The 24,566-nt window shown below is 43.1% G+C and overlaps 1 protein-coding gene across 4 annotated transcripts in view; it reads left to right on the forward strand.

Moving 5' to 3' along the window:
• The window catches only part of GALNT9 (polypeptide N-acetylgalactosaminyltransferase 9), a 232,729-nt gene that overhangs the window by 135,135 nt on the left and 73,028 nt on the right, over window positions 1–24,566 (forward strand). For all 4 annotated transcript variants that reach the window (XM_062631559.1, XM_062631560.1, XM_062631561.1 and 1 more), the window contains 3 exons: window positions 4,345–4,511; window positions 6,490–6,664; window positions 17,522–17,719. In XM_062631559.1, coding sequence (XP_062487543.1) covers window positions 4,345–4,511; window positions 6,490–6,664; window positions 17,522–17,719 — 540 coding nt within the window. The remainder of the gene's footprint in view (window positions 1–4,344; window positions 4,512–6,489; window positions 6,665–17,521; window positions 17,720–24,566) is intronic.

The raw sequence follows: 24,566 nt of genomic DNA on the forward strand, positions 1-24,566 counted from the left end.
AATAGAGGACTTCCAGGTTTCTGCTGGATCAGACACAAATAGAGTAAATACATCTGTCGAGGAATGAAGGTTCAGACAAAGAAAACTCTCTTCCTTTATTCCCTACCAGCTCACAGGGCTGCCATGAGCAGGCTCATGTGCATCTGAGAAGCTTTGGTTTTCTCAGTGCCCCAGTTTCTAACCTTTGACCTTTTTTGTGTGTTGATATTTTTCCCAAGGTTCTGGTCTGCCAGCTGAAGTGCCTTTCCTGTTTTCCTTCATATGCCTGCATAGACAGTGCTTGCAGTTAGGCTCAGGGGGCTGGTTGGGAGATGTTCATTTAAGGAACTGGTTCAATGCAAGGGAAAGAGAGTGAAAATCATCTCCAGGATAGAGAAAAATGATCTGACATCAAGGTCTCACTCGCGAACAAGGGAAATACCTCTGGGTTGCCAGCCAAGATCTTCAGTAGCAAATACAGAGCGAGAGCGCTCAAAGACTCTTCCCAAGACAGCAGCAGGATGCCGCAGGTTTGATGCTTGGCATGTTGCATGAAAGGTGCCTGAAGGGCTGTTTCACATATCAGGTCTTATCCATCCTCAGCTGGTCCTTGGAAATGATTAGCTCTGGCATCATCAGCCTTTGCTGGAATCGGTAATCCTAGATGCGTCCGGTGGTGTGTTTCTCTGCAGCAGACCCATCTGCCTGTAGAGAGAGCATCTGCCTGCTTCTCATGCAGGCCTGAAGTTCTTTGCTGGTTATACACTGTGAGACCTGGTGACAGTTCATAATACTAATGTAGATTCAGAGTAATATTAAATATGAGCTATGCCTGGCCAGCTTAGGCCATCGTTAGTTACCACAGAGGTCAAATGTATGCTCTAAATTCTTCCTGAACTCAGAAGTGTTAGGCAGGTGTTAATGAGGCCAAGTTTCAGCTATCAGTTAATGTAATTGAACTCCCTCCCGGTTGCCACAGCTCATAATGTGATCAGACCTAGTGCAGGGAAGTGGAGAGCCTGGTGGTACCCAGCTCCCTTCCTGGCAGGGTGCTGGGTGTAGTGCTGGTGCCTCTGCCCCCCAAGAAGGTCTGCCTTAAACACCTGGGCACATTTTCATACGGTTTGATGTCTTCAACTCCTGATTACTTTGCTTCTCAAAAGAATGACTAAAACCGACTAGTCTTGTGTTAAGCTCCTCTATCATTAGCTCATTGGTTTCTTGCCTGATGGTCTCCCTCTCTCTTCAGGCTGCTGCACCATCCATTTTCTGAGAGGATGCTCTATGCCTTATTAAGTCAGTAGGCTTATTCTAGCCTTCTTACATTTTTCCTGGAACTTCTCTGGAATGAACTTATTCCTGCTGCCATGCTTCAGGGCCAAGATCAAGGGCTGTGCCACAGAGGACTTAATGTGTCCTCCTGACACTTCTGACTTTCTCAGCCTTACATACAGGCACAGGGACTGAATGTCCCACTGCAGTGCACTTGGTCTGTTGTCATCATCTGCCCAAGCAAAGGTGGTTGTGCTTTGATGGTGAGTTCTTCTTGCGTGTGACTTGCTGATGTCACTGTTTGCCTCAGAGTGTCAGTAGCTGGTTAGAGTTTCTTGGAATGAAGGAAGTATTAACTGTAAATTGCTGCAGCTGGTATCTAATTACAGAATACATTGGGAAGTACTTGGGCAGCAATCCAGCAAAGCACTTAAGCACCCAGTCACTTTTAAGGAAAGGCCCCTTGACTGGGGTTGCTCGTGCTCTCAGACATCATCAGAAGTGTTTGATAGTGGACCAGTACTTTCTCCTGACTACTTCAGCACATCCATCTCATTTTCTGAAGTGACTTGAGGAGCTGGGAGTTCAAGGTTGACTGGAAGTCTGCAGGAAATAAACTCCTAAATCACTGCTGTACTTTGAAACGTGTGCTCAGCCGGGCGACTGCTTTTGCTGCTCTTCATCCTTGCTGTGATAAATAAAAATATGACAGCTTTTAAACCCCTGCTAAATCCTGAGGTTGGCCTTTGCCCATTTAGGTGTTCCTCTTGCAGCGGAGTTACCCAAGGTATTCTAATATGTAATGAAGTGCTCTTACCAAATGCAGACAGAATGCAGTTTTTCAACTATGTCTTGCTAACAGGGAAAGGGGACAACTGACAGAAGGGAGGTTGCAATGAGAAGTGATAGGAATGTCTTAACCTAGGTGGGATAACAAATTCAAAACGGCCTTTTATCTAAAGCCTAACTACAATCATTGTAAGTCAGCATTGAGAACCAAGGCTTGGGAAGTCTTGTGAACCAGTGAGAACATGGAGTCAGGATAATAATGCATTTTTTTAGTGTGACGAAGAAGAAGTAAATCAAAAGTGGAGGTTCTGGTTTAGGTCTGCTGGTTTTAAAGTTTGAGTTAGAAATCTCAGAACCTAAGTGGGAGGGTGGAGGAAAAGCCTTGGATATCAGTTCCACTCAACCTTTCTGTCTGGACAGGAGCAAGTGGCTGGGTGCACAGGTCTTTCAGTTCACTCACCAATAAAACAAATACCTCTTACTCCATAAGAGTTCAGCAAAAGTTTGCAGTCAGAAGATAAAGGAAGCACAGCCTAATCCACTGAGTCCTGTACTATTTCAGTGCTTCCCTGTCTGTTCCTAGGCAGAATACTTTGGTCCTTCCCCAGATGCCTCTGACATTTGTGTTCATCCTGTGTTTTCTTTGATTGCTTGTTCCTCCACATTGCAGCTGCTGCTTCGACTGCACTCTCATTCTTGCTGTACTTCCTCCTCCTCTGCCTTGCTGTTTCCAGACTTTGGCTGCATGGTTGCTTAGGTTTCCTTGTGTTGTGCTAGCTCTGAGTGCTGATGCAGGACATGACCTGGGGTGGGATCCCTCCTCTGCCTCACTTCAAGCAATTCACCCACTCCTTGGGTACCAGTCTGATTTACTGATAGGCAATTTGCTGTGTCCTGCTGATACAAGTGAAGCTCTGAAGCAAATTGCTATCAGATCAAAGACGCCCCTCATCAAGGGAAACCTTGCAAGGTCCATGTTTCTAACCGATGGCTCTTTCCTGCTAGTGACATATTTCTGATGGACTTCTTTGATGTGTTGGTGTGGTCAAGAGGAAAATCGCATTCAAAAAGGAGGTGGTGACAGAGCATTCACCTCCTGGAAATCTCTGTCCTTGTTCCAGGTTTATTTTTAGACTGTAAAAGAATGCTGCTTACCCAGAAGTTCTACACAGTGGTCCTCTGTATGGTACTGGCCCCCAGCAAGTAGCTGGGGTAACACTGAGTGACAGGTACTTGAGTCTCTGAGCAAATAGAGTTGGGCTGAATAGGAATTATGGATAATTGCTAGAATTCATAACTGATTTCCAGAGGTTACCCACCAGTCAAGCATTTGTCACCTTCCTCATGCCCCTGACTGCCAACAGTGGGGGGGAAAGGGATTGTTATGCCAAAGTAATGAGAAAGAGGTCAGAAAGTTTGATAAGAGCAGGAAAAGTCATTTCCTGTGATAGCATTAGCAGTGTTTCAGAGAGCAGGTTCAGTAATTGCTATGGTAATTCTGGATGGATTTTGACTGTGAGAACACGTTTTTAAAGTTAGTATCTTAGCTAGTGGGAGAGAATTCTATTAAATAAGGCAGTGTGGTGTTACGGGGGAAATGGGCTGGGGGCTTGGGAGCAGAGGCTCTGCTCTGTGCTGTGTAACTTCTCCAGGCCTCCATTTTTCTACTCATAATAGTGTATTGCAACATGTATGCATCAGTGAGCAAGTGCAAAAACAAATTGTGACTCTGGGGATGTAGGTACCTACCAGGGTGACATCTCAGATGGAGCAGATCTGCTTTGCAAATATTGGGGCAAGTGTGTGTCTGTACAACAAACATCCTGCCTTTGTTCTGCTGCACAAACTGCAGAATGGGAAAGGTGGCGAGTGCTCTTTGTGTGGGCAAATGCAAAAGTTGCTTGAGCAGGTCCTGGTTTTAAAAGCATGAGCTCTAATTATGAGTTAAGAGCAGACCTTCTGATGGTGCTCCTGGGAGCACAGGTAGGCTGTGGTGGTGTGGGCTTGCTCCAGATTGTTTCCTAGCAAACTCGCTGGTATTCCTTTGGTTTCCAAGAGATGCTTTTAACCTTCCAGAGAATGAGAGCTGCTGCAAGTCTGTGTGCATGCAGACACTTTGATTTTCACTGAGGCTGCTGCTTCTAGCTATGTTGCTTCTATTGAGCTTTAGTACATCCATCTTTAGGGTTAGAAGGAACAAAGCCAGCAAGTCCCTAAATGCTGGACAGTGATGAGGAGAAGACACTCTTCAGTCTGTTTTACCTCCCAGTGGCTGCTTGGTTAACACTTCTTTCTTCTCCCCAGATGCAAACAAATGACCTACCTAAACGACCTGCCCCAGATCTCTGTGGTCTTTATATTTGTAAATGAGGCCCTGTCTGTCATCTTGCGCTCTGTGCACAGCGTTGTGAATCACACGCCATCACACTTGCTCAAGGAGATCATTCTGGTGGATGACAACAGTGATAATGGTGAGCACAAGCAACTTCTTCTGTAAATACTGTGTGGTTAATGAGATCCAAATGGAGTTTGGTCACTACTTGCTGAAATGCCTTTCCTTCTTTAATGTTGGGGTGCAGCAGCATTGAGTCATTCTGCATTTAAACAGCCAGCGGAGGAAGGTCATACATGCAACACTGATTTATGGCTAACAAGCGAGCTCACAAGATGGTGTAAATTAACATACCTCTTATTGAAGTCAGTAGAATTTACAAGAGTTTGTTGATGAGAAGGTTGATTGAGCCATTTACACAAAGTTGTGAGTAAATACGAACTATTTGTATAACAAGTAATCATGATGTGGATAAACCCTGCTGATTTCATTGGAATCTTCACAGGATGAATGGCATTTGTATGGGGAATCTTCATCTAGAAATGACACTTCCATTTTCAGATCCAGAGGAATATCATCAGTAATAGAGTAAAAGTTGAAATTCTGCTTCCAAGGAAAAGTGCAGCAACAGATTCTTCAATTTTGAGCTAGGGAGTAAATTAAGACTATGAGAATGAAACAGAATGGGCACAAAGTACATGCCCACTTCAGGCTATCTCAGTCATTAATGTGAAAACAGGGCTTCTGTCACAGCACCCAAAAATCAAAATATTGGGGAGCATAAGGGTGCTGATCAACTCATTTCACAGGTCGGGAAGGTTTGAAGAACTTTCAGGATACAGTGACTAGCAGTGTTGTTGTGATTAACTTGTTATACCTTACGCTTCTGCAACTGATGTGTCTTCTCAAATCATATGTATTAAAATAAGGCTCAAGTTTAGCAATTCCTCCACAGATGAACAGCTTTAAATCATTCAGTTTGAAGTTGCCATTTCTCTTCCAGATCCCCAAAGAGAAAGGAGGGTTGAGAGAACAAATCACTAAAAACAAGTGCCAAACAAAAATAAAATCCCAAACCTACAGGTTTAAGAATTTTTTTGTCCAGTTCTGCTTTCGGTTACAGCAGTGTAACCTATGGAGTAATTATGTGAGATTGCAAAGTGTTTGAGTCAGTCTGATACAGAGGAGAATTGGACACACTGCTTCTCAGTGAACTCTTATATGGCTTTTCTCTGTCATTCTTCTAGATAGCTGGAGATTTATGAAGTCTTTGATTTCACTGATAATGATTCTACTGTGTAATATAGATCAGAAGAATGAGGTTTCTAATGTCCTGGAAGCTTCTACTAGTTTTCCTAATAAATATATTTGAGTAAAAGCCTCATTATGAATAAGCTGCTGTGTAAATGAATTACCAAACTAGATTGATTTAAAAAAATAGAGCATTTTGGTAATTCGCCCATTCATAAGCCTGTTGAAATTAAGCTGAATAAAGGAGTGAATGAGTTCTGCTCCATCTGTGGTTGAATGCCTGAAAATGAACAAAAGAGAAGTCTATTTGAAATCTTCAATATCCATTTAGCTCAATGCGGAAGATGCCTAGTATTGAGGAGTCTTAATTATATTTAAGGGTAAACCTTTAAAATGAAGGCAGATTAATTGTGAGCTGAATTAGGTCTTGACCCAAAATCCATTGAGGTTATTTTTCAAACTCTTAATGAATAGCATAAATCAGAAAAGCAAACCACCAGACCGTAAAAAATTGCAGACTGTTACAGTGCCATAAGGTCAGAATTGCTCTTCCAGAGGCCAGTTGTACCCTAATGCAGATAATCAGAGAGTTAAAATAGTGATCCTTGAATGATATTTATACAAAATACCCCTTCAAAACAATACTCAAATCTATGAGATTAAACCTGTGCAGGTCTCTCTGAGCTGAGCCCCCTGGCACTAGTCCATGCCATAGCTGTGGTACTTGGTTTGCATCGGTGAGACTAAGTGCTTAGGAATAGTTCAGGATGTCTTTCCCTTTCGGCTGCAGAATAAATGAAAGTAAAACATAATGTTTCAGGGCTTTTCTCATTCTGAATATTTATTTGGGCTTTTTTGTCTTGCAGTTGAGCTAAAATTTAATCTGGACCAGTATGTCAATAAAAGATACCCAGGGCTGGTGAAAATAGTGCGCAATAACAAACGAGAAGGGCTGATTCGAGCCAGAATCCAAGGCTGGAAAGCAGCAACATCTCCTGTTGTTGGGTTCTTTGATGCTCACGTTGAGTTCAACATTGGCTGGTAAGTTGTTGGCTGTTCCCACAGGGAGAGCATTACTGTTGCACCATGCTCTTTATCTCAAAGGCTGTGAAAGAGATTTGCTCAGCAACAGGAAAGCTGAATAACTGTAGGGATGAGGCTGTAGGCTGCTGTTATCACATTAGCAATTACTTCTGAATAATGATCTTGATTATTGCAGCATTTCTGACAATCTTTTGCAGTGGCTGCAAGATCCATAGGGAGGCTGTTGTGCCTGCTCTGGTACAGCTCAGTGGAGAGAGAAGTAGTATAAACTGCAGTGAGTCCAAAACCTCCAAAGCAGTCAAATGGGGAGACACCATTAAAGAGGCTCTGGGCTGGTGGCAGATGCATGCTTGCAAGTTACTGTTTTTTTTTTTTTAATCTCTTGTCATTTTCTACAATTCCTTCTTAGAAACTTGAATACCAGTCTGATTTCCTCATAAGTTTTCTTTGCATTTCATTTGAGGGAAACATTGAATTATTTCCTGCATTTTTAATGGGGCTTGAAATGAGCACGCCTTTCCTCATCCCCTTTGTTTCTCAAGGGAGCAGTATCAGCTGCGCCAAGTGCAGTTTTGGGCTTAATGGGCCAGATCTGCAGTTGGAGTAAATCTTTGTAGCACCACTTAGTGGCCGATGTTTGGCATTACTGGAAGTCGGGACTGGAGCAACTGGTGTGCATTGTCAGCTGGAAAAGGGCTGCTGGGACCTTCAGTGTGTAAAATGTGTATTTTCCAAAGATAGACTTGTCTTTGATGCTGATGATGCAGGGTTATGGTGGAGCTGATTATGCTCTGCAGTTCTGGGAGATATCCCCAAATTAAAACTAAAAATAGCTGTACTTACAACCAGAGATAAACTTAATTGCAGAGGAGGAGAGTGTTTATTTTTGTATTTTCATGAATATCTTGATAAAATGGAAGATGCAATAAAATAAGTCTTGTAGCGCAGCTGGTTTATGTTCACCGTGAGTTTTTTCCCCCAGGACTATGAAAGTCCATAATAGCAGTTGTAGTAATTTTCTGGAAGCTTAAGAGCTGGTTTAATTTATTTATTTACTTTTAAAGCTAGATATTTCAGATCACTGCAACTGTTCATGCAGTGTAACATCAGCTATTGGACAGGATCAGGGAGGGGGGGAGTGTGCTGAGGGTGCTGTTCCAGTGCTTCTCCTGCCCAAGCTAAGGTTTTCTGACCCTTGCAGAGGATTTTATTACCACTTCTGTACAGACATGGAGATCTTACTGATGTAATCTGCCCAGAGAAGCTAGGCAGTGGTGTCAGTAAGGATGAAAGGGGGTTTATTGTGGCTATTAAGTCTCATCTTGCATTAATATTTCCCCTGTTCTCAATGTATATTCATGTCTTCAGAGGCCACATGGATTGCTCCCACTCAAAGCTGTCTATGGGTTATTTGTGAGGCAATTAAAAAGAAGCCAATTCCTTTACCACAGAACAGAGCATTAGCTTTCTGTTTGGTTTGTGTTCCATCTAAAATTCAAGTACCAGCAGTGCAATTTCAGTCTTCCAATCTATGGCTGCTTTACCTGCCTAAGCAGTTGGCAGATTAATTCATAAAGAATCATCGAAGAACTTAATCACTTTCTCATGAAATATGCAGGACACTGACATCAAAAAACCCTCTTCTTTAAATAATAGTTGCCCCATTTGTGAGTGACCCTTTGCCTTTCACTGCTTTATAGCGTTTTATGGGCTTTCACAGCATTACTCTCTAGGGACACTTCTTGTAAACTAAAATACAATCTGGTAGATTATAAAGAAATACTCCACAACCTGGCAGGTCAAATTAACTATTGAATTATTTATTTTGCTGTGCTTAATTGCTGCTTTTTTGCCTCTCAGGTGTTGAAATGTAGCGCAGAGCAGAGATTTTCTACTGACCTGTTCACCTTAAGGCTTCTGATAACATGAACCAATACTGCTGCTGTGAGAGCAGAAGTGGAGAGGACTGAGAGGCCAGTACTATGGATTCTCAAATGGAATTTTAAGTTAAAATTACATGATAATGTATGAGTACAGTTCACATGTAAAATTCTACCTGCCCTGCAGTAGAACCATGTCTGGTTTTAACTGTACTTAATGTCAGGAGGAGTTAGCAACCCAGCAGAGCCAATAGGTATGAAAAGCTCCTGTGCATTCCCCTCTGGGGGTATATTTAAGCTTGTTAATTCAGTTTTCCCTTCGGTCTTCTGAAGATTTCAGTGTTCCTGCTCTTACTTTTGTATTAGGTCCACCCACTGTGCTTTAAGCAACACACAGTAACACTGCGTACAGACCGTTGCCTCCCGGCTGCTAATTGTGTTGCAGAAGATGTAGAGCATTATATAGACTCCTGTCTTTGAGAGATGGGAAAGAATAACTTGACAAGGGGAAGAGAACTTCACTACATTATATCTGGGAGCAGGAAAGAGAGATAGCAGAGATGGGGTGTTATATCTCTGAGTAAGGAAAAGGACACATTTAGTGGAGGAGAGCAGAAATCAGTAAGAGAAAGACAGAGACCACAGTATATTAGCAGCCATAAAGAGGGTACTAGGAGCCATAAAGAAGACATAATGATAGAGTATTATACTTGCATTCTATCTTAGGAATTGCTTTTGCTCCTATCACAGTGGTAGTATCAGAACACTGAGTGGAGTTATGCAGTACCATAGTAATTAAAATTTTGCCAGACAAAGGGGGAGTATCAGTAAGGAAGCAGTGGAGTAAGAGGATTTAATCGTAAGATTTCAATAGACCAGAGAGACAGAGACAGCCCGACATGAGAAAGGGGACCTGAAATACTGAGTATCCATCAGATTGTGCCACACACATCCCATCGTTATGCATTATCCCTGAAGTTGGCAGTGCTTTATAAATATAGAAAACTGGTATTTTAATGAACTAAGAAGAGCTAAAGATCAAGATCCCCAGGTCTGTAGATAGTACTTTGCAGCTCTTATTTTATACTGCAGTATGTGGTGCCATTTGCTGTTGTGGCTGTTAGCAACGGATTCTCAAGAAGATGTGTTAAAGGAAAAAGGAAGTTGATTTCCTCCTATTCTTCTACTGACTTTGATTATCCCAAGTACCCTGTAACACAGACATGGTTATGGGAAAGCTCCTCGTTAATGTTTTCCTGTTAACAAGCCAATCTCTGCAAGCAGCAAACTCCACACATCCCTGTTCAAGCTCAGGTGGCTCTTTGGATGGTTCTCTCCTTCTAGTGAGAGAAGTGCTCAAGTGAAATTACGTTTGCACTCCTTCTCCTGTGCAGTCTCTCCCCCTGGAGGGTTCAGCCTATCCCTCCTGCTCAGGACATGGCTCATTGCAGCATGCCAGGAACCATGGTAAGTTTGACCTGGAAGTTTTACTTATGCAAATGCAAAGAAAAGTACATGTGTTTATTGAGGGAGTTTTTTCTCGTGAAAAGCCTCTACCATCACTTAGGATCAATCCACTTGGTAATTTAATGCAATACACGTTTTAGATACAAAAAGTGAGCTAATATTATCTGAGTGGAGAGAGAAGTGTGCAACATAAGCCATGTGCGCCTTTCAGCTTCGTGGGACGGTGCCAGCATACATACAAGAGGACATGCCAGAAAAGCAACTTTGACTATTCATCTACCTAAACAACCTAGAGTGTTCACTGAAGCGTCCTCATTGCTTTTCAGTGGTGCAGAAAAGAGCTATTCAGATTTGGCAGCCTAAGAGCTGATCTTTAACTCTCCAGCAGGCGTTCATGCTGCATTCTCTCCATTCTGGCTGGGGCTGCAGGTCTGAAACCTCCCCTGGAAAACAGGAATGCTGATAGAGATGTCAGGTAGAACAGATGGGAATTTCTCTCTCCTCTTAGAGACCAAGAAAGGGAGTATGAAATTTAGGGCTTTTTTTTTCAGTTCTTGGAACACTTATTTACAGGAAAAGCATCCTGCATTAAATACTCCTCCATTGGCCTCAGTGAAGAATTATGAATGTCAGTAGATCTGCTTGTCTGCGTCTGATGAATGTGTATCATCAGTGAAATGTGAGGTAGTGTGTAAAAACACATGCAGGATAAGCTCTCAGATTACACAGGTTTTATTCTTACATTTCTGTGTTAAGTTTTTACTTTGTGGTACCTGACAGTGGTACAGCCAGAGTAAAATGCAGTGTTAAACCCACTGAGCCATAAAATCTAGAAGGTGAGGCCATGTTGTCTTTCATATACATCTTATGAGGACTCTTCCTTAAGTCTTTGCAAGGGAAAAAAAAAAAAATATCTGATTTGTGAAATGGAGGAAAAAAATTGTTTTTTAATATTATGTCTTCATTTTTTATTGAAGTAAAAATTTTAATAGTGATGGTGAAGAGGAAGAAAAGATTTATCTCAAAAGAACCCACAAGTCAGGGTATTTGGGTACCCGCCTGGACAGGGCAGAATTTGAGAGAGACACTTTCCAATGCAGCTCCTGTCAGTTAGGAAATTTGTACTTTTGAACAAATTCAGGACAAGTGACATTTGTGTGGGAGGAGGGATAGGAGGTGTTAACAAGCTGTAGGACAGCCATTCTGATTAAGAACTGAAAAGTATTCTGGGTCTGAACCTCAGATGACGCGTGTTAGCAAAGCATCCCTGAAGCCGTGAAGTCCGTTGAAGCAGGAGCATTGGGCAGCAGAGGATCTGGCCTGCAGCACGTGTGTGGTTTCTCTTAGGTCGTGTGTGTTTATTCCTATGTCGTGCTTTTCTAAAAGTCTGCTTGAAGTCAGCAGGTGTTTGTACATAGGGGTGCATTATATAATTATGTGTGTGAGGAGCTTATGTGTAACTTGGATTATCTATTTTTCATCTGGAAGATGCTGTTCTTTTCAGCATTGTGAAGAACCAGAGTTCCTTGTTGGTATGAGCACTCCGACTGCCTGATAAGGATGTAAGACAACAGACAATTTCTGTTTGCTGTGGTTTCCCGTGGAGTTTGAGCTGCTCTGGGTTGGCCCAGAATTAAATACAGAATGCATATATGTTCAGAGGTAGACTTACAGTGGGATTAGAGAAACCCGTGTGATCACAGTATGACCCTGCCTTTGCTCTCGGATCTTCTTACAGGCTTATTCTATACTCTGCCTCGTAACTCTTTTCCTACTCTTTATCTTGGGAGTACTTGTCCTTTGAGGCCCACAGTACTGGCATTGCTGGAGCTCCCACTGAAGTCATGGGTGCTCAACACCTCTGGAAAATCCAGTGTTAATCCAGAAACTGACCCACTGGTAGGCAAAAGCATTAAATGCATGAGATGCATGTGCTGTGTTTATGGATCTGCTCCACAGTCTGACAGATTGACATATCTTTTGTTGTAAACTTGCATCTGATCAGAGCTTCCTTCCACTAACTCCCCGTTAGGAGCAGTCACCAAGGCACCCGCTGTGGATGTTCCTCCCAGCGCATCCTTGTGCCTGTGGGAAGCCCACCAAAACCATGGACAGCAGTATGCTCTGTGTAGCTTCAACCAAGCACTCCCAACCACAGGGCCGAGTCCTGGGGATGAGACTTCAGCCGTGTGTTACTGCATTTCTGGAGCTGCTCCAGATAAATAAAACCTAAATGAAAATTACCCTTTAGTCTAGTGGAGTCTATAAGAGAACTAAATTTATTGTCCTTTCTTTTCTGGCTTTAGCCATTCACCAGAAATCTATGCAGCGTGAGAGGAGGACACTGACAGATACATACTTTTAGAGAGGACAGAGGGGAGGAACTTCTTATGTCCTGAATTGTCTGCTTGGGTTTATTAGGTGGAACAAAGAACTGGATGATGTGATCCACTACCTATAAAGCTGAATCTTTTCCTTATATTTAGTGTGCTGAAATCCATCATGTCTATGAATATGCCTGGGAGAATTTTTCTTCTTGCTTCAGTAAATAACTTGTTAACAATATATGCTGCTCTATACCCATAAAATATGTTGACTCACATACAGGCTAGGAACCTGATATTTTTGCATCTGTGGAAAACAGAGATGGATGTCAAAATTCACGTCTGTACCTAATCAGGCAGAGTCCTGCCTCGCTGCCAGCAGTGGCCATGTGGAAAAGGGAATACTCAAACAACTCACTGCAGCTCATCAGCACAGCATGTTGAACATACTTGGACTTCAGCAATCTCTTCCACTTCTAGTCCTGGAGCTGCCAGGAGCACCTGACTTCTGCAGATGCACAGTGGAAAAAGCAAGAAAAGGGAAAAAAACAAACCCAAATGGGAAGGAACACTGGTGTCTATAAAGAGCTTGGCTAAATCTGCATAATAATGGAGCAGCTTAAAATTAGTATTGAAAAAAATAGAAATTACTAGGAAAGATTTAATCATAATCCTTTGAAAAACCTGAAGCAATTAGACAAAGCCAGAATTACCCACCATGTTGACAAAGGATTTGGTGAATGTGCAGCTCAGCTTACAGAGACAAAGACACTGTGTAAGTCTATTGAGCCTAACAGAACTACTCCAAGGCTGGATTTTGCTAGCAATGAATAGCAATAAAGAACCCCTTGTACCTCATGGATTACCTAAGATAAGCAATGCAAGCACAGTTCATTACCCAGTCCTGTTCAAGCTTATAGTCCTTCATTGGCCATTGCCTAGGGATCTTGGCAGGCAGGAGAACAGAGCACGAGCAGTGTCAGTGGTGCAGAGGGCATGGGCAGAACCTGGGATCTGAATGTTCCTGTGGATCTCACTGGGATGAGCTGGTGCTTGGGTCTGAATGCCCCATTGCTGTTTCTGCTGTCCCTGATCAGGCAAGACAAGGTGTGAAACCTCTCAGTTTAAAATGCTTCATTAACAGGCTCTCCACTCTGAGTTGTGCTGAGTAACGGAGAACACCTCTGCACTAGATTGTCTCTTTCCATTTGTGACTCAGAGCCTGCTCCCTTACTTGTGGGTGCGAGCATATTCTAGACATTGCTGCAGTCTATCCAGATACTGAACCTTTACTGTTCCTAATACCTGCGGGGATGAGGTTTTCACATGTGGATACAGAGAAAGAAAGTCACCTCCACTGGGTGAAAAGAGGGAAAAGGAGAAAAGGAAGTTCCAGCAGTTGCTTTCATACCAAGTCACTGCACAACCTCGCCATGGCATTTTACTTCTGTAACCTGAGGGTAGAGCTGTCGGCACTTACTGAAGCAGTAATATATTCAACATTTGTATTTCTTGAGTGCAGGGGACTAAAACAGAATTTCCATCACATGGACAGCTTCTAGACACCTCCGATTTTGCAAAAGTTCAAAATCTGAGGTTTCAAGTTAATAGATTGATAGAGATTAATGAAATTTCCTTGTGTATTTTGATCTGACTGCTGTATTTCACTCCAGAGATCCCTCCTTGTGACATTCAGATGCAAAACACCAAGTCAGGTGGTAAGAAATGTAAGCCATGCAACTGGAAAAAGACAAGAATTCAGTCAACCATAGAGTGACAGGAATGGTTTGGTGATGGCTGGTGTGACAGCAGCACCAGCACAGGGAATGGATTCTTCTTGTAACAAAGAAAATAAGGACCCAGATTAGCATTTCCAAGACACAAGGCAGATGAACACAATCATAAATATGATTGAGGGCTGAAAATTCAGAGTGGCTGCTAAATATTTTCTTCACATTCTTTCCCAAACCATTATTGGAGGTACACTTTCAGCAATCTGATTTTAAGCTGCCTTGCAAAGTAGCAGGCTAAATTCCCTTTGTATTCAAAATCAGGTCCTCTGGAACATTATTAATCTCACCTATTTTCAGTGTCTACATTATTATGAGAAGCATCTTATTATAAAAGTGCCAACCTCTGCCTCTCTCTCTGAGAATGAAAGTTTGAGGCAATTACCTTGGATGTGGGGTGTCTATTGCAGACATGTGACATTAAGGGAGAAGAAATCTATATCTCTTTCAGGTTTTTTCATTACACAGTCTTAATCTACCCTTCAAAGGAAAATACTTGCAAAATGAGCACCTGAGGAGGAACTGTAGAAAGAAATGGAAACTTCAGGATAAAGTGTGATGGTTAAACCGTCTTGCTTTGTATCAACATAAGCAACTCAGTAATTGAGGACTTGAGGATATGGTGACTAAAGAAGTATAACCAAGAGAGATGGAAATAGTTCCCAGTCTCTCTTTGCTTGTCAAAGACATTTGAGAATCAGATGGTAGTGCATAAGGATGACAATTTGATTCTTACAAAGGAAACCCATTTACAGATTCCTGCTTCAGAAGGCATGCAGTCAGTTTTCCTGCTTTGCAGACCCAAACATAATCATTTTGTGCATGCTATGGGAGTCACTGGGTGCAACTTTGTCCTGTGATGTGCACCAGATCTCACTGGAGAATGTAATCCTCCTGCTCTGTGACCTGCCCACTGCACCAGATCTGCTGAAGCGGTGCTCAGGGGCTTCAGAAGTGGGTGACTTCCCAAGATGCTGTTTGGTTTGCAAGGGAGTCAGCTCTGTAATGAAGCTTCTGCTGCCAGTGCTCCACAATCACAGAGAGGAGGATTCTTAGAGTAAAACCGTTAGTGGCTTTTCATTAGTGACATCTATACCCATTGTTTGCTATTTTGAAAGCCTTTGTTTCAGAGGCCAGAAGGGTGTGGGAGAGCCTCCTGCTGATGTTAAGCACAGGGGTTACACAGCCATGCATGGAGGCACCTGGTTCCCGATGGGAGAGGGGTGTCTGGCTGACTTCTCCATTGTTCTGCTTTATTTTCTCTGGGCTGATAAACAGAGATAACAGTGTGGAAAGAACAAAGCAGATTTAGTTTTTCTGCATTCTTCTCTGCTTTATTGGATTTGCAAGAGTTTTTCTGCCACCCACCCACTGGCTTTTAAAACAGTTAATCTCATAAATCTAATCTTGTATTATTGACGGAAGTGCCTTATCCTGATTTGGCAGGTCACATTGGTTCTTCATGTGAGTGTATGAGTGTGGCCTCAGGATGATACACATTGGCATTCTGAGTCATGTACTGCACTGTCCTGAACCTCAGTTGGTTCTTGTCTCTCCCACAGGAAACAAACAAACAAATCTCTTTTGAGTCTGGAGTGCAGTTCTTTAAATGCCTGAGCTGAAGCGACTGTGCATCCTCTGGGCTGATGCACATTCATGCTTCTGTGGAGGTCTTTGATACCTTGAGGGTTGCGCTTTGGCAGCAGAAGTACTGCACCAAGCTGCAGGTGGCAGGCAGTAGTAAAAAGAGACCTCAGGCTATTCCAGTCGTGAGCGATGCATTGATTTATTCCCAGAGTAAATCAAGTAGAGTAACCAAACAATATATTTGCATCCGAGATGAGCATCTCTTTCATAACCTTCTTGGCCAGGGGGGAAATTTCTGCAACTTGCAATGTCATTCTTCTCTTCCCATCATCCTTTTCATTAAAACTTCCATGCTCGGTGTTACTGGCATCCAGCTGATAAACTCAAATGCCATTCTTCTGGAGGATTCTAAATAGAACTGGTTTAACTCTCTTCAGTTTCTCTCCAAATGAAATGCTGTGGTACCATGTCTTTCTGTCAAATATGCTCTTACGGCATTGGTTTCTGATGGTTTATTTGCAGTAAGTAGCTCATCATCAGTACTCAGGGATTTCACTGAACCTACTTGTATTTTTACAGAAACAGGAGGGGCAAAAAGAAGGGAAAGCAAGCAGTGCACAACCTCATGTAAGCAACATGGAGTCTGTGTATGCAAAAGACAAATAGTTTGGCTGTATTCAAATACAGAGAAACTGCTGTCTTACAGAAGAGATTGGATGATGAAGCCTGAAAACAGGTTGAGTTAATTTCATACTTGTATCTTTCTGTTGGCCTACACAAACTAAATATAACAAACAAAATAGGAGGTAAGAAACTTGGAAGGACGAAGTAACAGTTGCCTTTTAACCACCAACAAAAGAGAAAAGATCAGTGTTGGAGTCCTGCTACCTCTGTGAATCATGGCAAACCACCATTCCCTAAAAGATACATGTGAGAGCTTTGCAAAATCTTCAAAGCTTTTTTCAAGGGAAAACAGCTACAAAGGAGTGAACCAGCGACTGTTTCTAATGCTGCTTTGAGAAGTGCTTTCCACCCTTATGTAAGTCTGCTACCTCTTTGGATCAGTTTCTCTGTAAATTCATAGCAACCTCAGACTACCTTGGTCAGAAATGAATGTTTGCGCTGAAGCTTTTTACTTTCCTGAAACACTTTGGGATGTAGCTTCTTGAAAGCACATCGCTGTTTTAAAGCCTTTTGAAATGATGGCATGTTTCCTGCAGTTCACTGCTTTTGCACCATCTGGCAATTGAAATCTTCTCATCACCAAAGAGGTTTTAGAAGGCAGAATGCAGCCACACTTGTCATTCAGACTAGATCTGATGGGGTCAGCCCTTAGGAAACAAGATTAAAACCTTTGAGTAACCTTCAGATTCATTCAGTCCCTGGCGTGGGTTTTGTTCTTCAGGCCTTGTCAGGAAGAGCAGGTATTTAATGGCTACCTGGTATCCTGGTGGTGTAGCCATTAGCAAACCGTTTAGTTACTCTTGGTGGTATTGTTTCTAAACACTCGTCCATTGCAAAATGAACTGACAGAACAAGTGTTCGGTAAAAATTTGTGGTGCTCAACTCCGGGATAGCTTCATAAAAGGAATAACTCACATGCTGTTGCTATGTGAAGTATCTCACACCAGTCTCCAGCCTCTTCAGTGTATGATGATGACCCGTGTTCCATCCCGCTGTGTTACGGGCTGCTGGCTGGCTGGATTACTGCTGTCTGTGTTAGAGAACTTTGCGTTATCAGACTGCAAAGGGGGCCTGGGATTACTGGATGGCTGTAAAAGATTTTGCTGGTTTTATTGTTCTCAGGGTGGAACCTGCACTTACCCGCATCAAAGAAGATCGGAAGCGGATCATCCTACCAGCAATTGACAATATCAAGTACAACACTTTCGAAGTGCAGCAATACGCCAACGCAGCCCACGGCTATAACTGGGGCCTCTGGTGCATGTACATAATCCCACCGCAGGACTGGCTCGATAAAGGGGATGAGTCAGCTCCCATCAGGTAAATCTCCCATGTGCTGTCATGTTGGTACAAGCAATGCTTCCATCTCAGCTGTTTGTCGAGGGGGAGTGGAAGTGAAGCAAGGCTATAGGTGTTGTACGGGGATAGCAAAATGGAACGGAAGAAAACAGATGGCTTTACAAAGCTGTGGATGCGTGTGTTGTATCTCTGAGTTGCATCGCAAAAGTGCGTGTGCTGTAGTTGTAAATGCGTGGGTCAAGTTGGAGCTAGAGGGTGTTGGAAGCAGATGTTCTTAAGGTCCTTTCCGACCCTAACCACTCTCTGATTCTAAATTCACATTATAGCCCTTAGTAGGAGAACAGGATCTTTTCTAACTATTCTTTTAGTTTCCAATGGACTCTGGCATGACTAATAAGCCAGTGAAACATTGTGTGAATGAGAAACAAAACTACACGACATGTTCATTACAGGACAGCACAGTCCTTCATCACTGACCCTTTGCTCAGCTTGAAACTTCAGTAAGCAGGAAAGTAATTAATTAGACAATCAGTTTTCCTGGATAACGTGCCCTGGTCTCCTCCCATTGTTTTGTATCTATTTCACTCAGCCCTGAGAAGCAGTTTATTGATGAAAGATCAGCCAAAGCTTTTATTCCTGAAATCAGGGGTTTAGTCTTCTGTTCCTGAGAAGTTTTGCGCACTTCACAACTTCCAGTTTATACGTGAAATCACTGCATCATTTCCCATATGAGTTGTTCTAGTATTTGAGTATCTTCTGTTCTGGAGACAATGATCACATATCGGATAAAACTGAACTAAGAGGTTAACCTCAGCAAGTTCTTAGACATGATTTTCAGTGCTGGTAGCTCAAGCATTCCCTGAAGTATGGAAGCTGCATCTGCAAAACTCTTCTGGAAATGGAACTACAGACCTTTTTAATAGAGAATAAGGAATGTCATCCCTGTAATGGGGTAACAGGTTTTATTCAGCAATACAGGGCCTGATTAACCATGGGCTTTCTCAGGTTTATGTTCAAGCTCTTGCTGGAGTTGTACTGGCACCGAGTTGGGCTGACACAGGCGTGAATAAGGTCCACACTTAAGCAGTGAGTGATGTTAAAATCTGATGCACATAAGTAGCTGGCTTCTGAGAGCAGCAATTTTATTCTGAACCCAAGTGAAGAAGCCCTCCAATTAAACAGTGCATAAACTGCTCAGAGACAGATGAAACAAGCAGCACAAGGAGGAGAGTGCCCAACCCTTGCTGGCAAATATCAGGAGCACTGAGATGCTATGATTGCATAAGTGTCTCTCCTGCAAATTATGAATTACATGCCCTGAAATGCAGAGACACCAACGTTGAACCATGAACACTTGTCTCCCTGGGAACATGTGCTTTGAAGGCAGCAATCTGGGAGAGCAAAGTATCCACTTCATAGCCACACTGCACTGACTTCTGATGGGCCTCCAAAGCAGTAGCACCTGGATAGGTTTGCTAGAGCCTTTGGCTGTGCTCTCTTGTTATGCCTGCCTATAGAAATACAGTGCAATTCTGTGGCTTTTAAGTGATATGCCAATGTAGTTATGGTAATGGAAAGAGCGAACGTGTGAGTATTGTTGATGAAAAGGTTCAGGAAATCTGTACTTGAAATATAGATTTGAAAGCATCCATGATGGGAACTTAGTAGCTGTAGAAAATTTAACGTATACTTTCAAAAAGAAGGGGAACTCAGACTAGTAAGAGAACCTTTCCAAAAATCTCTGTTTTGGCACACATCTTGGTTTCGTGACCAGCTTTCCAAACCATGAACTGCAGCCTTGACTAGTCTGTGTCAATCTAGTTTGCCAGGCATGCAGACTGGTCCACACCGAGGGTGTTTGTTCAGTGTGTCTGTTCAGTATGTTCATAAGATTGCAGGGCCATTCATCAGCATGAAAACTGCAAGTTCATTTAGTCCTTGGTACACTGTCCCTCTTAAGGCTTCCTTTGTCTCCAGCAAGTAGTGGGTTTGTTTTCTGTCTCTCTGTGTTTTGTAGAAGAAAAAGCTAGTAACTAGTAACCCCATGAATGGTTTTGGTGGTGGTGTAGCTGAATACTTCCTCCCAGATCTCCAAAGGGATTAAAGATTTTCAGTGTAAAAAAAAAAGCTTACCCTCCTATCAGTGTGGATCAGAGCCCTGGCATTTCTGATGTTTGCATTGTATGAATGTCATCGATCTGCAGAATTGGGTAAGACTTTTAGAAACTAGAGTCCGATCCGTGTTTTATGCTGGGATTACACAACAGATGTGCTTACTCCTTGTCTCAGAGGTTTTCTATTTAAAGCCTGATCCTCTGCTTGCTTGGACACTAACAGTGGTGTGATCCTACTCAGAGCCTTGCTGGGAAGGAGCAGGAACTGTCCTTCCAGTCAGTGGGGCACCCTATAAGCAGTCGTGTCAAATGCACACCATAAAATGTCACATCAGCTGTTGTGGTCCAAGTGACAGAGGGGATGTGGCCTTGAAGTGCAAACAAAGGTGAAAAAAATAGCAAGAACAAAGTGTCAGATTTGGTAAGGATTTCTGATGCTGTTTAAAGTCAGTTCTTATTTTCTTCCCACATTAGTACTCTGAAATTCAGAACAATTGATGTTCCCAGAGTTGCCTTCTGCAGGCAATCATTTTTATGTTTGACATTTGAGATGTAAGATGTCTCTAATGTGAAGATTTAAATGAGGATTGTTATTTTGACACACTGTGTTCATCACATCATTTTCCATTTGTGTTCCTGAGAACACAGTGCCCAAACCCGTCCTTATCATCTGGCAACAAACTGTGTAAGAAAGGATTCCTGTTTCAGAGGGTTTCTAATGAATTTGACTATGCATTGAAACAAGCTGGGTTTTTTTCTTTATGGAGAAGATGCTACTGACTGTTGAGACAGCAAGGAAGGTTTCTGGAATCCTGAGCTCTGGTTGTGGTTCATCTTCCTTCACCTGCCATGGTTATGATGGACTGCCCTGTGTTTTGATTTCTTGATCAGCAGCCAGTAACGTTAGAGACCTCAGTCAGCCTCACTCAGCCAAGCACTGCACATCTTTCCAGTTTATCTTCCTATAGCAGCAGTGGTACATTTCATTGTTTCATATGTTCTCACTTACTGCTTTAATATGCCATAGCTGGCTGCCAGTAGGAATGTGTATGTACACACGCTGGATCAGGCGCTCCAGAAAGCACACGTGTCTTGCTCATGGATATAAATTAGCACCTGATGTGCCCTCAGTGAGATGGTTTGTGCTGCCTGCTTCAGCTTGGAGTGTGCATGCCTTCCTCATGTGCCAGTCAGGCCCCATGCTGGTCTGTGTAGCGATGGTGATGCAGCTGTTATCCTGGAAACTGGACTTGTTGTATGCTCTGAAAACTCTTTCAAATGTGACATGATTACAGGCACATTGACCTTAAGGCAGAGGGAGAAAGATGTGAAGGGGAGAGGCAAACTTACCATATCATGTGCTTTATGTCAGTCTGGTGCTCATCCATTTCTTCTTCACTTGCTCTTGATGAAGCCCCCAGACAACATCCCTCAGTTGTCTGTAAAGGAGGGGGATGCACCTCTCTATGGAAGTGAGTGTCGGAGTTCTGCCAAAGCCTGCTGGAGTTCTGCAGACAAAGCTGTGTTCCTGGAGATCTTCCTAAAATGAAACAGTTGGGACACAGGCCTATAGCAGGAGGCTTTCATTTCTGGCCATGATGTCTTCTGTTTCTGGTACCCATCCCATAGCAGGCACTGCCCTCTTCCATAGGCTGCCTCTCTTCCCTCATAGCCACCTTCCTGTACCTGCTGCAGCAGCTGGGAGTGTGTGCCATCATGAAGCTTTCTCCATTCCCCCAGAGCAATGGCTCTCCCCTGCTTACAGCTATCCCGTCAGGTCATTTCCACAATTTGACTGTGCTGTATCTTCCTCCACTGCAGAATCAGTACTATTCTATGCTGCATTTTAAGGTTTTAGCTGCAAAAAAATATGTGCTGTCTTTCACACATTATCCTTTGAGTGCTGCTGTTGGTTATAATTAATGCTTCTAGCATCCTCAGTTGTGTCAAAGAGTATTCCACAGGTCAGTCAAGTTTCCCAACGCCTTTGAGGTTCTGGTAAAGAACAGTACACCTCTAATTACTGTTTTGTGATACCTTCCTCTAAAAATGTCACTGTTTCATTAGAAAGTGCATTAGTTAAGGGAGAAGGTCCTTTTACGTAAAGTAAGTGCGGGTTAGGTTAATACATTCTGCTCTGAAACTGTGAAGTGCTGAGGCACACACCTTCTCATTTGCTGCCCTATGGCTATTGAGCAGAGCTTAAGACATAGTTGCTTTTGCTCATATATCCATGTTTAACTTTCAAGGGAAGGCTTTGCTGAGCTGTACTGAAAGTGGTAGATAACTGAAGTTCTTCAGGTCCTGGAAAACCCGCTGATGACAACAAGTGAGGGTCTCATGCTTTTTAGGGAGCAGGGGTGATTTTTAAGTGTTTGTAGTAGGTAAATGTAACACTGTAGTCCAGTACAGAAATATCCCCCTATATGCTTAAAGTGCTCTTAGAAGTGTATCTTTACCTTTTAAACTGCTGAAGCAGTTTCCAGACTTCACCCAGTATTATTATGTGTGCTTCACAGATGGAGAAACGGAGGCAGGGGGAGGTGACTCACTGAATGACAGCGGGGAATAGTCAGGGTCCACCAGCTCACAGCGCTGTTACCAGCTCACTGGGCTGTGCAATCACATTACACTTGACTTACAGCTGGGTCACTCAAAGCACAGGGATGTTAGGGGCGTGGGCTTGATGACTGCGTGTCCAAAACTCTGGTTGAGCCTGATGGAAGCGTTGAACATCTGGTCTGCAGAAAACTCAGCACTGTGCATCATAGGCAGGTTCTTCCATCACATCAGGATGTGGCCAGGGCAGAGCCGTAGGCATCTCAGTTCAGCTGCTGGGGTCGCAGCCATGCTGCTGTGCAGAGCAGTGGCAGCAGGCAGCCAAACTCGGGTAGCAAAAGGCAGTGACAGTGGCAAGTTCTGATGTGGTTCCTTCTGCCATTGCACTGCTATTGTTGCTCATTCCTAAAAACATTTCATTTTCTCCTGAATAAGCCATGAAGGCTTGTGGAGCCTGTGTTTGAATATGTCTAATGAGAAGAAATAACAGCTAGAAGAGAGAGAGGGAGACGCAAAGGCAGTCGTTGGTGGCGTTCCACTGTGAGTGATGATTATGCAGTTACATCTAAAATCTATTTCCCACCCCCATTCAATTAACAAGTCAGTGTTTTAATGGTCAGAGCCGACAGCTGCAAAAATCCATCCCCCAGAGGGAGATTTCAGCACCTGAGAGCAGTCTGCAAAGCCTGGCTGTACCGTTCCTCATTAGGAAGGAAAGAGAAACGTCCTCATGGGAGCATCCTACTGCTGTAAGGAGCTGCCTCCAGAGGGTTTGGGGAGGGAGGGCCTGGAAAGCCCAAGCTAGCAGCTCAGTTTTGCAAAGCAGTGATGCTCAGGCCTTCATCTAGTGACGCCTGTGTTTAGCTTTAAATATGTCAGCAGGAAAATGAAGGAAGTGTCCTGTGTTTCTCCCCCTCACACCCCCTTTCTTTACCATGGTTGACACTTAAGAAATACCTAAATATTCCCTCAGAGACTTGTTTTATTTCACAGCCACTGAATTCCCTTTCCTTGGCCATGTCCTTCTTTTATTTCAGTTTTTATACCAAATTTATTTCTTGCTAGACTAAGATATGGTTCTCAGTGATGGAGGATGTTACAGTGGGATCCATGTTGGATATGTCTGGTGCTGAGCTCTCAGCCTTTTTAGGCAAGTCTGTCTTCAGGTATGGTCTAGGAACTGTAAGCAGGAAGATGCACTTTACCAAATAACTCAAATCTTTAAATGCCATCCATCCTGTAAAGATCCTGATTTATAAATGTATGCATCAACAGAAGATGGAAGTGGTGGTGACCCTGCTGCAGTGTCTTTGTAGGGTTTGTGACATGTAGCCTCAGTTTCCTCCAGCCTTTTTGACTGAATGGGTGCAGGGGTTTGGCTGAGAGACCCACTTGAGTCCAAAGTCATCTGTAAGATCAGATGCTTGCCTTTGTAATTGCCATTGAATTGTGTCCCCTCAGCTTATGATCCAGGGAATGTATCTCACTCTATAAGGGGGGAACGTGAGAGTTTATCAAGGTATTTCAGCTTCTTTGTCAGGAACAGTGCCAATCAAATGTGCTTCTATCAACAACTGCCTTTTTCAATTATGCAGCGAAAACATGAGAGGGGTAGTGTGCACCGCAGCATAGGCTTGTGAGTGATTGCAGTGGCTTTCATACTGAGAAAGGGAGATGCTGAAGCAGTGCCAGTAATGTGAGTGCTACAGCAGAGCCCGTTACAGGTAAGTACTTCAGCAAATGAACCTTTTCAAGGGTGCCAAACAGTTCCTGCCCTAGGTTGGGCTGTGTTCTGCAATGCTGGGGTGTGCTTTAGGCCCAGGGGCAAAGAATTGTTTTCTGTGACCATATCTTGGCTGGTTATTTTCAAAACCTTTTTAACCTCCTCCTGTAGAAATGGTGAGCTGCTGATGAGAGAAAGGACCTGGTGTGATAACATCATTCCAGCAGCCACCTGCTGCTGCCGGGGGGGATCCATGGGTAAAAAATGTGTTCATTTTCTCAGCCAGGGCAGTTTTTCACATGTGTATGAAACTGCCTCATAAATATGTTTCTCAGATGTCATGGGCAAACACCTTGCGAGTGGCTTTCTGTACGAATTGAAGAAACAGGCAGGTATCTGGGGCAAAAGAGACTTGATAGTGACAGTATAACGCTAGCGCATTACAAAGGAGACTTCTTAGAATAGGTTTTAG

The sequence above is a fragment of the Pezoporus occidentalis genome, unplaced genomic scaffold, assembly GCF_034315485.1.
Source record: "Pezoporus occidentalis ecotype Australia unplaced genomic scaffold, CSIRO_AGI_Poc_V1 ctg37, whole genome shotgun sequence".
Lineage (NCBI taxonomy): Eukaryota > Metazoa > Chordata > Aves > Psittaciformes > Psittacidae > Pezoporus > Pezoporus occidentalis.